General features: G+C 49.0%; 5 protein-coding genes across 5 annotated transcripts; 2 read left to right on the plus strand and 3 right to left on the minus strand.

Annotated features, from left to right (window-relative positions):
• Positions 1-411: 411 nt before the first annotated feature.
• Positions 412-2769, plus strand: T069G_09356 (fungal zn(2)-Cys(6) binuclear cluster domain-containing protein; the record flags this gene model as incomplete). Its single annotated transcript, XM_056176566.1, has 6 exons — positions 412-576; positions 645-1064; positions 1127-1360; positions 1436-1749; positions 1798-2136; positions 2211-2769. 6 exons carry the CDS (start codon positions 412-414, stop codon positions 2767-2769), a joined length of 2031 nt encoding a protein of 676 aa, XP_056025044.1.
• Positions 2770-2863: 94 nt separating this feature from the next.
• Positions 2864-4627, minus strand: T069G_09357 (major facilitator superfamily domain-containing protein; the record flags this gene model as incomplete). Its single annotated transcript, XM_056176567.1, has 2 exons — positions 2864-3429; positions 3508-4627. 2 exons carry the CDS (start codon positions 4625-4627, stop codon positions 2864-2866), a joined length of 1686 nt encoding a protein of 561 aa, XP_056025045.1.
• Positions 4628-5710: 1083 nt separating this feature from the next.
• T069G_09358 (uncharacterized protein) lies at positions 5711-7164 on the plus strand (the record flags this gene model as incomplete). Its single annotated transcript, XM_056176568.1, has 2 exons — positions 5711-6013; positions 6064-7164. The coding sequence occupies 2 exons, from the start codon at positions 5711-5713 to the stop codon at positions 7162-7164; spliced, it is 1404 nt and encodes a 467-aa protein (XP_056025046.1).
• Positions 7165-7546: 382 nt separating this feature from the next.
• Positions 7547-9319, minus strand: T069G_09359 (sugar transporter domain-containing protein; the record flags this gene model as incomplete). Its single annotated transcript, XM_056176569.1, has 4 exons — positions 7547-8429; positions 8481-8671; positions 8727-8931; positions 9006-9319. The coding sequence occupies 4 exons, from the start codon at positions 9317-9319 to the stop codon at positions 7547-7549; spliced, it is 1593 nt and encodes a 530-aa protein (XP_056025047.1).
• A 1087-nt stretch (positions 9320-10406) lies between these two features.
• T069G_09360 (response regulator receiver domain-containing protein) lies at positions 10407-12629 on the minus strand (the record flags this gene model as incomplete). Its single annotated transcript, XM_056176570.1, has 1 exon — positions 10407-12629. The coding sequence occupies one exon, from the start codon at positions 12627-12629 to the stop codon at positions 10407-10409; it is 2223 nt and encodes a 740-aa protein (XP_056025048.1).
• Between the last annotated feature and the right edge of the window lie 127 nt (positions 12630-12756).

Genomic DNA, 12756 nt, shown 5'->3' on the forward strand with positions numbered 1-12756 from the left:
TGTGTGGCCGACCCACAGCGCGGAGTCGGAGCGATGTCCGAACAACTGAGGCCAATCACATCGAATAGTGTGTGTGATTCCCTGCACCAAAAGATACGCATGTACGCCAGAATGTATCGTGCGCTGGCCAAATCAATGCCAGTGAGGGGTTCATAGAAGCTTCCATCGGGCAAACTTGAGCATCCTTGGGCTGTGAGATGCTGCCCAGGAGCTGTCTCTGAGTAGTGGGATCAATTGTTACTGACATCTAGGCCGCGGTGTTATTAGTGTTATTAGCACGGCCTGAATGCTTTAGCCAGACCGGGCGATTTCATTGTTATGAAGCCTTCACTCACTCGCCTCCCACATTCATCGACTCCCTCAAAACACTTCGACTCACAAGACAGATGCTTACTATGAAATTCGATTGCAATGCCCCAGCACGTCGCAAAAGGAAGAGCCCAGGGTCTGCGCCATGTGCTGCCGGCACCAGCCCAGCGGCCACCAGTGACAGCAGCTCCGGACCCTCCTCCAGCTCCTAAGAGGCAAAACATGGTGACCGCAGCCTGCATCGCCTGTCGCAAACAAAAGACAAAGGTGACTTTTGGGAATGGATTTTCTAGACGTGTTTTATACTGGATGGCGATTTCTGACTCGGCTTCCAGTGTTCTGGCGATAGGCCGGCTTGTAGTCGCTGCGTCCAGCGAAACGCTGAGTGCCAGTACACCACACAACCTGGAGAAACGGAAGCTCAAGCATGGCAACGAGCATACAAGGACATGCAGCGTAAAAGAACAGCTCACGAAGAGTTATTTCATCTCTTGAAGAATTTACCCGACCGAGAGGCTGGCCATGTCTGGCGTCAAATCAGAGAAGGCATTGACGCGACGTCACTTCTCAACTACCTCAAAACAGGGAATGTGTTATTGCAAATGGCTGTTGCTCCCGAAACGCGCTTTCGTTATGAGCTCCCATACCGAACAGAAATGCCCGAATACTACCTTGGGGATAATCCCTATATAGATTCAATGATTTACGGGCGTCTTCGCTCTATCCCACAACTGAGCGCTCTAAGATTCCAGATCGTACGGGAACCAGTCGTGCCGGCAATCGGGCTTCAAACGAATATCAAGGCGCCTATTTGAAGCCATTCCATGCTGCTGAAGTTATTGACCCTCGACTGACTGATGCGAAAATTTCCTCGTGGACCGCTGTTTGCAAAGACGACGGGCTTATGCGACAGCTTCTCTCAGTCTTTTTGAGATGCGAGTATCATTTGACATCAGCATTTCAGAAAGACTATTTCTTAGATGACTTGGTGGCGAATCGACACAAGTTCTGCTCATCTCTGCTCGTCAATGTTGTTCTTGCTTATTCTTGCGTACGATATTCCCCGTTGATCTTATTTTTAATTTTCCGCCATGTTTAATGAAGAACCTTTGCTAATGAAGTCCAGGTCTGCTACCCGGGCTTCCCAGACCGTGCCGAATACTGGAATCCCAAAGCGCTTGTGTATCGCTTCATTATGGAAGCGAAGCGCATCTGGGAGCTTGAAAGCCATGAGCCAAAGATTACAACAATTCAAGCCGGAATAGTCTTCACTGTCTTCCACAATCTCTGCGGTTTAGACGAAATCGGACAAGCATATAGGATCCAGGCCATAGACCTAGCTCATCAAATGCAGCTCTTTGACAGCACCGTAGGCGGTCGCAGCCTTAAAATGCAGAGGAGCATGGCGTTCCTCGCATGGACCTTATTCAATTGGGAAACGTAAGTGCATCCGTCGGTGCTGGAATTGGCCTTTGCTGAAGTTTCTAGGCTTGTTGCCTTCTCCTTCATGTTCACTCCACTACTCAAGGAGCCTCCAAACTGGGCTCTGCCGGATCCTACTCAAGATGGGAATTGGTATGGGGAGATATGGCTCAAATATCCGTTGACCGATACCCTTTCGCCGTCTTATTTCGGCACCGTTTTTCGAGCAAAATCTCATTTCCGAATCATCATGAACGAATTTTGTTGCATATTATATTCAGAAGGCTCTCAAGTAACTGTAGAAAAAGCCTATGAACTTTTGAAGAGACTGAAGCACTGGTATCACGGCTTGCCAGGTCCACTCCAGCCAAAGACAATCGTCCTCCCTACACACTTACAACTTCAGTAAGCCTCCATAAATATCTGCAAGCCCACCTGCAGTCTACTAATTGAGTGGCGTTAACATGAGACAATGATAGCATTCATTATCATTATCTGATCATATCAATCTTTGAACCTTTGATGGACGCACAAACAGACCAAGAGCCACCACCGCGGCAAGTAGTTGCTGAAGCCAAGAAACACCTTCAGACGCTGATCCGACTCTACTATCTCCGTCACGGATACGATGCTATGGACCTCTTCGTTGTCATACCGCTTATGCTGGCCGGATCTGAGTGCGTCGAAGCCATCAATGACCAAACACCCCCAGCCGAACTAGAGCTCCTACGCTCTACGCTTATCCTGGTAGCAAAGGGCTTGTACAGTCAACGCCGGAATCATTATTTAGCCGAAGCACTGTTCCGCGTCATCCGGGGACGAATGCGTCCGTCGGAACTTTCTCTGTTGAAGAATACGATGAAGATAGACGAGAGAGAATGGGATGAGAAGAGTAGCATGGTGCAAGAGGTGCGAAGTGCGTGGCCGGTGAGCGTGGTCAAAAAGAAGGAAGAGATAGACTCTCAGAAATTGACGAACCTCGTGGAGAATTATGGTAACTTAAACGTAGAAGGGAGTTCCGACGCTAAGTCAAGTTAAGAGATCTGAAGAGTATATTTGGCGTACGATAGAATTGATTAATACCAGTGTTGCATAGAGTCATAATTGCCCCGAATTGACAGTTGTTTGTTCTTCAATGTACATGTTCTTTTTCTTCCGCTTTTGGAATCCGGACCATGGTGATGGTAATCAAGGCTCCAATTAAGGCGGAAGCAAGGCCAAACCACCAGATGGCACGTATCCCTTCAAGTCCCACCTCTCCATCAGGAAGCTGATCGACTTTGATCCCTATAGAGCCAGCTACAGAAGTAATGATTGCCAGAGTCAAGTTTTGTGCGGTGACCAAAAGACTACCAGCAGAGCCCTGGTATGATCTCGGTACGCTCGAAGTAATAAAGATGGTTGCTGCTGCAAAACTGAGATCAGGTCCGAACGTAGATAAGGCTACGCCCGGCATTGACAAGGCCCAGTACGAGGAGCTTGGTGTTTGAGGGAGAAAGAATACCGGCCCCATACCAAAACAAATCATGCTGGTAATAAGAATCCAGTGACCAGGGACAACATGAAGCGTCTTAGAAACGACCCAAGCTGCGAGAACGCCAACGATGCCATTTGGAAGAATGTACAGCGACGCAGTAAGCGGAGAAACTCCCTGGTAGCGAAGCCAGAACTGGATGGCATAGAACTGCCACGCACCAGCTAGATGGGGAGGATTCGTCAGTAACTGACAGCGAACAAAACAGCCACAGATAATTACAGGGCACTTAGACAACTCACCATAACCGCCAAATCCGAAAATGTAGGAAAGCAAGACAGCCGCAAACCCAGGAATTCGCCAAAGCCCGGTTGGAATAAGAGGACGAGTGGCACGGCGCTCGACAAAGTGAAACGCAACAAGTAGAAGAAAGCCCAAAATAATGGTAGTATACGTATATGGACTCCATTGAACTGCTGAGCCTTGAGTGAGCCCAAAGAGGATCAATCCACACCCCAACGATGCGAGCAGAGCGCCGAGATAATCAAATTGCTTCATCGAAGGCGCGTCTGTACTAGAGCTATCCGCAGCTGGTCTCAGATCGGGTATCGTGAGATAAGCAGCAAAAGCGCACAATGCAAGGAACATGGCCGTGCTGCCAAAAATCCAGGGAAGATGAGCAGCGAGAGCGCCTCCTTGAACACAGCCAATCCAATAGCCAAACGGCGCCCCTGCTGCCATCAAGGAAAACACGCGCGTCTTGCGGATCCCTGGATTATAGACTCGTCCAAGAATGCTCATCGAAGCGGAAACGAGCACTCCGGCTGCCAGGCCCTGCATGGCTCGGGCCACAAAGAAGAGGACCTTGAGGTTTGGAGAAACGGCCGCAGCCGTCACCGCATTCCAGGCTGCTTCCCACAGAAAAGCGCCTACCATGAGTGGCTTGGGGGGAGCGAGGTCAGCCAACGGGCCAAATACTATGACTGACAGACCGCTTGCCAATACTGAAGAGCCTAGGAGCCATGGAATCTGGGCTGGGACTAGACCCAATGCCTCTTGGAACACGAACTGGGTGACGTTGACTTGTCCCATAGTCAGGGCGGAGATGACTTGGCCAGCCGTACAGACGAGCACAAAGATCACCTCTGCGAGGAGATTGGCGAGCTCTGGCGGAACGCCTTGAGACACTGGATTCGTTGGGCTGCCTCGCTCTTCCGAAAGGCCGGCGGGCAAAGTCTGATCAGGTATGGGTGTTTCAACCAGTCTGTTTCTCATGTTACTCAATTCCAAACCAAGTGCTGGCAAAAGTTCGCCTGCATCGGTGATGTTCTGGGCCTGTGGTGTTTCTGGGTCAAGCGAGGTCATCAAGCCTTCGTGAGTTACCTCCACAGGCAAAACGACCGTGGACTGGGTTTTCGACATGTTCACTGAGGATTCTTCTGTTCGCTGCGACAATTTCACCGGGATTGGGTAAATGCTGTTGTTCTCATGCCGAGAAGCTCGCAGATGTGGCTACATCCGAGACTTGGATTGATAACTCACAGAGGAGAATGGATTTCAAGAATTCAAACATACAATCGTCACTTTATGTATTAAATGACCATCAGTCAATGCCTAAATGGCCCAATGCATGCTGTGTCGCCTTCACTGTTGGCCGTCTGGGCAGCTAAACCATTAACAGAATATGGTGGGTTACCCCGTGGCCGTGGGTGAGTCATGCCGACACTCCGCGAAGCTCCCAGAGCAGGGAAGAGTGGCATTGGTCATTTGACTCTTGTTAAGTAACCATGATCGTGAGACTTGATTGCTAATTGTTGAATATCCCTGGTATTGCAGGAGTAAGAAATCTAGAAGAAGAAGGGGAAGTATTAAAGGAATTTCCGACAGCAGAGATGGTGCTCTTCTTATGATTGTTCCAAAGACGATCTTTTACCCCACGTCTCCAGGGTCGCCACGGATTATCAGCAGAACTAAAGAGAGAGAGAGCTCTAGCTTCGTTAGACAAAAGAAGCATATGATATGATGCCCGTGACTTCATGTTGTTTATTAGGTATTCTAATTTGTGGAGTATAGCTAATAAATGTGAATGTCACAGATGCCAAGTGGATGTGAGAGTCTGCCAAGATAGAATAACCGTTTTGACGGTCTGGGTGGAATATGGCGCTGTTTACATGACACTACTTTACCATTTTCCAGGCTGTAAAATCGGCTCATTCCCGTTGAGCTTCGTTCTTCCCCCGGACCCCCGCAAACCGTAAGCGCTATTCAGCACACCAGATCGGATATTCCATCCTGAAGTTGACCGCTAGAGCTTGCTTCGGCCCCGCCCCCAGCTCCTACAGCGGCCGTGCTTAAAGTTGCCGGATCGGGAAGTGCGCTCGATTTGGACAGGCACAAACAATGGAACGCTGGCATCATTTATTAACACAGAATACTCTACAGAGTGTGTAGATATGAGAGTGTTGCTATACTCAACGAGTTCAGTAGCACCGAAATAAACAAACCATGGCGGACACAACCATTTTGTTCCCCTCGAAGCCACGCATCTTCATTCTAACGGACATTACCAACGAACCCGACGATGCAGAATCCTTCTGTCGATACTTGACGTACGCCAACCAGTTTAACACGGAAGGAATCGTGGCTGTAACTTCAGTATGGCTCAGGAACAAAGTGGCGCCAGAGAACCTGCACGAAATTATCGATGCGTATGAGAAGGTTGTGGATAATCTGAATGCCCACGTCCATCCTGAGTTTCTTTATCCTTCGGCAGAATACATCAGAAGTATTGTTCGTTCAGGGCCTCCAGTAAGCAGCTTCCAACTAAAATGATATCATCTCATATTGACAGGCATTAGGTTTATGGAATGGCTGCGGTTGGTGACGATGTCCCGCTGAGTGATGGCGCCCAATTACTTCTAGAACGACTATTAGCAAACGACAGCGACCCTCTTTGGGTCTTGGTTTGGGGAGGCAGTAATGTCCTTGCTCAAGTCTTACACCATATACGCCATAGAGACGATGCTGAACAGCTTCGAGCAAAGCTGCGAGTGTATACCATCTCTGATCAAGATGATACCGGCGCTTGGATGAGGCGATTGTGGCCTGACATCTTTTATATCTGTTCCGTACATGGATGGAACCAATATAGCCAAGCAACTTGGACAGGAATATCCGGTGACGCGCCTGGTGAGCAAGGAGGCCCCGATACTTCAAAAATTACCAAGGAGTGGATCAAAGAGAATATTCAAGTCGGCCCCCTAGGAGCAGCCTACCCTGATTACATGTACATTGTCGAGGGAGACACGCCTACGTTTCTTTACATGATACAAAATGGCCTAGGTCTTCCTGAGCAGCCATCTTACGGCTCTTGGGGAGGGCGTTATCTCCCTGTCGACCTTACTTTCCCTCGGGGTCATTTTGGTGACACTGCCGATGAAGTCGTTGGAAAGAATGGCCAGATATATATATCGAATCGTGCAACGATTTGGCGCTGGAGAAATGCCTTTCAAGATGACTTCGCTGCTCGAATGCAGTGGACTCTGACCAACGATTTCACCAAAGCAAATCACCACCCTATTATTTCCATTAATGGAAACCAAGGACTGGGTCCAATTTATGTTGAGGCTGGCGCTGGCTCTTCGCTGGTTTTTGATGCATCCGAAACCTTTGATCCTGATGGAGACACTTTATCTTTCAAATGGTTCCAGTATCGCGAGCCAAGCGCTACTCGGACGTACCACACTTGGGAGGTGCCTAAGATGGAGATCAAAGTGCTTGATTCGTCTGGAAAGAAGGTGGAAATAACAGTGCCAAAACCCGATGCCTCTGACCCCAGGCTAACTCCTATTCCTTCGCGTGGCGAATTTTTTCATCTCATTCTTGAGGTTCAGGACAGTGGATCACCTCCGTTGACTAGTTACCGTAGGATTCTCATCACACCTCTTAATAAAGTATAGAGCAATAAATTGTACTTATTTTCATCATTTTTTACACTGATTCGTCCTCATATGGTCTATTAATTTGTAACGAGTACCTATATGTGTATTCAAGGTGGCCACTTTGTTAAGACCATACTTGATGGACAGCTTTTGCCGAGGGTGTGTCATTGAGTGAAGACTAAAAACTTGGAATGTCCACAATGTTTCACAGTATCTATTGATATGACACGTCTTATGCGGCCAGAGTTAAGTTGTCAATGAGATGAGAAACACCATTTCTACCGCGGTTTGATCTTGGCTTCATTGTTAGAGATAGATGCGAGCATACAGCAATAAATTAATGTCAGCTAACTAGTATACTGGCCACAAACAAGGTTGAATAATAAATAATAAATCAGCTTTACACAACAGTCTTCTGAGCAGTCGCGGCAGCCTCATTCTGCATCTGTATGTCAGTCTTATAAGACTTAAACTTCCTCGCGGGGACCCCCTTGGCAAACATCTCATCGAGCTCCTGATAAGATCTCCCCGCAGTCTCAGGCTGATAGAAGTACAAATAAACAATACAAATAACGCAAAACCCGAAAAAGATGAATGCAATCTTCGCTCCTAGGTTGGCGTGATCTGGGTTAAACAAGTAAGGAATGACGAATTGCCACATGACGGTAATTGCGCTCTGAACAGAGTATCCAATGGCAATAGTCTTGACACGTAGGCGAGATGTAGAAACTTCTGCGAGCAGAGAGAAGGCAGTGGAACCGATCGAGACATTATACCACCAGCTGTAAATGAGGATAAATGCGACAGTGCCTTTTATCTCAGACGGTTTGTGGCTCAGCCCCAATGCTCCGGTGATGAGGAGAATCGCGGTAAGGATGATGAGGCCGTAAAAAGTAATGTTGCGTCTCCCAATACTGTCAACAGCAGCAGCGGCCATGATATTGCCAACAATGGACAGAACTGGTTGGGAGATCTGAATTTTGTAGCTCATAGAAGTCGAGTACCCAGCGAGTTGTAGATAATACGTGAAATAGCCAGCAACAAAGGCGATACCAGAAAGGGACTGAATGCATAGAGGCATGATGCTGATGATAGTTCGCCGCAGGTTCGACTTTTTGAAGCACTCCACATATGTGACTCCCTCAGTTTCTTGGCGGATTTGCTCAAGTGTCAAGTTGATGAGCGCAAGTTTCTTTTCTCCCTCTTCGCCGGGATAACCAAGTTTACGAAGGCTCTTCAGTGCTTTTTCCGTTCGGCCCTTGCCAGCTAGGAACCAGGGAGATCTAAACAGCGTGTTAGCTATAGGTTTCAGTTTAGTTCCTTGATGGTCATACTCGGGCATAAATGGCCATAGCAGTAATGCAACCGCCGCAAACCCAAACTGGGAGCAAAATACTGAGCGATACGCCCATCGAGAGTCTACCTGGCCCGTGTAATTGATGATCAAGAAGGCAACCAGAGGACCAATGCCGTACGAGACGCCAATACAGCAAGTAAAAATGCCACGCAATGCCAGCGGAGCAATCTGAAAATTCTTTAGCACACAGATAATGGCCGAAGAGAGATGGAGATGCACGTACCTCGCCAATGTAGGTAATCATGTTTGTAGCAATAATGCCCACCATGATTCCGTTGATCAGCTTCCCCGCGAAGAAGACAGCATTCGTAGTCGCGTAGAATTCCACACCAACTCCCACAAAAGAAACAACCAAGGCAACCAGAAGCATGAGTTTTCGGCCGAAAATATCTGCCAGTTCCGCAGCAGTAAGAGAAGAAATGACGGCCCTAAAGGACAATTCAGTATGTCAGAAAAGAGTCCTGTAGCATCGGTATCAACGTCGAGGAAAGAAGATACTCACATGGCTACGGGAGCCCCGTTAAACGCAGACTGCCATTGAGCCGGCAGCACATAATCGCCTTCAAAGAGATACCCAAAGTCCTGGCGAAAGCGGGGGATTCCAACAACACTGCCCGCCGCCTGGACGTCGAAACTGAGCAGAATCACAGTCCACAGCCCGTAGATGCACCAGACGCATGCCCAAGGGTTGCGGATGAGAGATTGGTATATTCCAGTCTCGTGATCCTCTTGGTCGGTGATGTGTGCCAGCTGTGCAGTCTCATAGTCACCAGTTTTCTCGACATGGTCATGCACATGCTCCTTGGATTGTTCCATCGTGACAGTACCAAATATGTTGAACTTGAGAAGATTTACTCAATCAACATTGCATGTAACGCTCTATACGATGGTCTTTAATCGTCTCCATCATCTTCCATATATAGTAATTTCTCAATCTTGAGTCTTTACCAGCCTTTTACCAGATCATGCAACCGAACAGCAACGCTAAACTAGGTGCAGCGTGGAGAACCCCATGGGGAATGAAGTTCGATTCTCTCCGCCGCATTAGTTTCCGGGGAAAGTGGTAAAACTTTCCTTTCTCGTCTCGGGGCTGACAATGCCGTTTGCCGGCTGAATGGAAAGATGCCTAAACTTGCCCAACTAGGCTAACAGGTGATGGGAAATAGGACGGCTGATCGTACGTCAATCTATTTCTATTCCTAATGGAAATAAATTCAGGCATTTTTCTTACCATTTCCAAGACTATTGAAGATAGCTCATTATCAATTAACAGCTACGAAACATAACTGAGGCGAGTTATCATTCGTGACGCGCAAGCACGACGAGATGATTCCATCTAATAAATCCAAATACATTAGAAACATGGTAAGAACTGGTCTTTCCTTGAATGAGTCCCGTACGCCCAGCTCTACTGCCGAGCAGATCTGTAGCACAGCATCATGCAAAACAAATGTTTCACCGGCCAAAACCAAGGGCAGATATCAGATGCAAATAACTCTCCAATCGGCCTGATGTGTTGATAGACTTGAGCATCTGAGATCCCACCTTAAGGCCTCTGCAATAGGATTCAGTCAACTCTTAGTGCCCTGGTTACCCCCAGAAGGCGTCTTCATTTGAGGGGAGCCAAATGCCCTCCTGCCGGGTGCGGGAATCCCGCAACAGCCTAGAATGGCCATTCCACGACCAGCCATGCTTCAGAAGGCTTGTGCCTCGTGAGAAGACTCTGTATAATTTTGTATAATTTAATTTCGATGGCATAGATGGCCAGTCGAATGGGGTTTGAACATGACAAAGGGATGCTGCGAAAGAGGCCTTGACTGACAGGGGTGTGAGTCTGAAAAAAAAAAGTTAAAAAAAAAAAGACAGAGAGAAAACAAATTTACTCCGTGATTTGTATCTCTTGTTAAGATGGCCCGTTTGTCGCAGTGTTAGACCACTCGGGCGAGTCTAACCATATAAGAAGCTTTTGTAATAGCTTGTTCATGTTGACTGGTTTGGAGATGTAATCATCCATCCCCTTTTCTAAACAGGTTTCGCTGTCTCCTCTAAGGGCATATGCCGTCATGGCAATGATTGGGATATATCTTTTCATGGTCCGGATTTTCTTAGTCGCCTCAAATCCATCCATAACCGGCATACTGATGTCCATAAGGACCAGGTCATACGCGTTTGGTAAAGCGCCCAATGTCTCGACAGCCTCTGCTCCATTGGAAACAATGGTAGTATTCCGAAAGCCGAGAGAGTTCAAAACGCGAGACAGCACCTTTTGGTTTACTGTGTTATCCTCAGCTGCAAGAATTCGCTTGTGTGGCGCTACCTCCTTGAGGCGTCTTATCATTCTCTCCTTTTCTGCCTCCTGCTGATTCTTTTCAGTCTGTTGTTTCTGTTGAAATCCCAGAGCATCAGGTGAGTCGAGATTGGCAATTTTCTTGAGCTTGACCGTAAACCAGAAAATGCTGCCGTTACGTTCGGGTTTGGGCCTGTAGCCCATCTGGCCACCTAACAACTCAGCTAGAGACTTGGCGATTGACAGGCCAAGGCCTGTTCCCTGATACCTTTTCTTGGTGGGTTTTTCGAGCTGGGTGAATGGTTTGAATAGGTTTTGAACATCCTCCTTGGCCACGCCTATGCCGCTGTCGGTGACCTCTGTGAGAATTGTATAAGAGGTGGCATCCTGGTCCGTGATCGAGGCAGCGACCTGCACCGAACCCTTCTCCGTGAATTTGACAGCATTGTCGATGATATTCTGGAAAATCTGACGGAAGCGAAGAGGATCGCCCTGTGCGGATCTGGGCAGTTCTGGCGCCAGGACAAGTTTGATGTAGACACCCGGCAGCAGCGTCATCTGCACATTGCGCACGACAGACGTGATGATGCTTGCGACACCAACCATGTCTGTGTTGACGGAGAAGTTGCCCGAGGCAAGCTTGGAGTAGTCGAGAATACCGTTAATGACTTGCAGCAGAACCTGGCCCGACTCAGAAATGATGTTGGCCGTATCGCGCTGATCTTCCGTTAGGTTCGTGTCCAGGAGAAGAGTGCAGGCCGAGAGCATGCCGTGCATCGGGGTTCTGATCTCGTGGCTCATGTTGGCCAGGAAGTCGTTCTTCAGTTTGGCGCTCTCTTCGTATGCGGCGATGAGTCTCAACTCGGCTTCTCTGCGTTCAGTTAGATCGCGCGTTACCTTGCCAAAGCCAACATGCACGCCGTTCCTATAGATGGCTGTGATGGTAACGTTGGCCCAGAACCGGCTCCCATCCTTGCGATAGCGCCAGCCCTCATCCACCACCCTGCCCTCGCGCAAGCATGTGACCAGCTCTGCTTCGGGCTTTCCAGCAGTGAGATCTTCCTGGCCGTAGAAAGTCGAGAAGTGCCGCCCGATGATATCCTCCTTCTTGAAGCCCTTGAGCAGCTCGGCGCCGGTATTCCAGGTGGCCACATAGCCGCGTGTGTCAAGCAGGAAGATGGCATAATCCTTGACGGCCTGGATAAGCAGCCGGAAGACTTCGTCGACGGACAGCGCGTGCTGAATCACCTCGCCGCGAATATCAGGCGTCGTCTGCTCGATCTGGTCCCACTCCAGCACCAGCGACAGCATCTCGTCCCTCCGAAAGATGGGGATGATGCGCGCCGAATACGAGACGCCGTCGGGGGTAGTATATGCGGCATGGCACAGGCGAAAGTTGCGATCAGCAACAGCGACTTCGATGGCGCGGGCCAGCGGGATGCGATCGAAGCGCTCCAGCGGCGAGCCTCCGTACAGAGCGGCAAAGAGATCCTTGCCGAGGAAGTCGTCTCGGCCACGATGCCACGCATCGACGACACCCTTGGACACCCGCTGGATGCGGTAATTCGGCGCTACGATGAGCGTGGGGACGGGCGACAGGTCGCAGATGGCGCTCGTCAAGTCCGAAGAGTCTGTGTCATTGCTTGTGCTTGTGTCTGTGTCTGTAGTAGTGCTTGTGTTTGTCATGGGAGGGTTATGGCTATGGCTGTGACTGCCCACGCTGGGGCTCGTCCTCATCATGTTAACGTCCATATCCGCGTCTTTGCGGCCGTGGCCGGGCGTTCCAGGCCCTTGAGAAATCATGCTTTGGACAACTGGCCCGTCATCGCGGACGCCCATTTCGTTCATCAAGTGCGTAATGGTACAGGCTTGAGCATCAGCATGAGATTTGATGCTAGAGTTGGCCCTTGTTAGTTTCCACCCATTTCTATTTCTATCAAATCGCATAATCTCCGTGGCCCTCCCC

Source organism: Trichoderma breve, chromosome 6, assembly GCF_028502605.1.
Source record: "Trichoderma breve strain T069 chromosome 6, whole genome shotgun sequence".
Taxonomy (NCBI): Eukaryota; Fungi; Ascomycota; class Sordariomycetes; order Hypocreales; family Hypocreaceae; genus Trichoderma; species Trichoderma breve.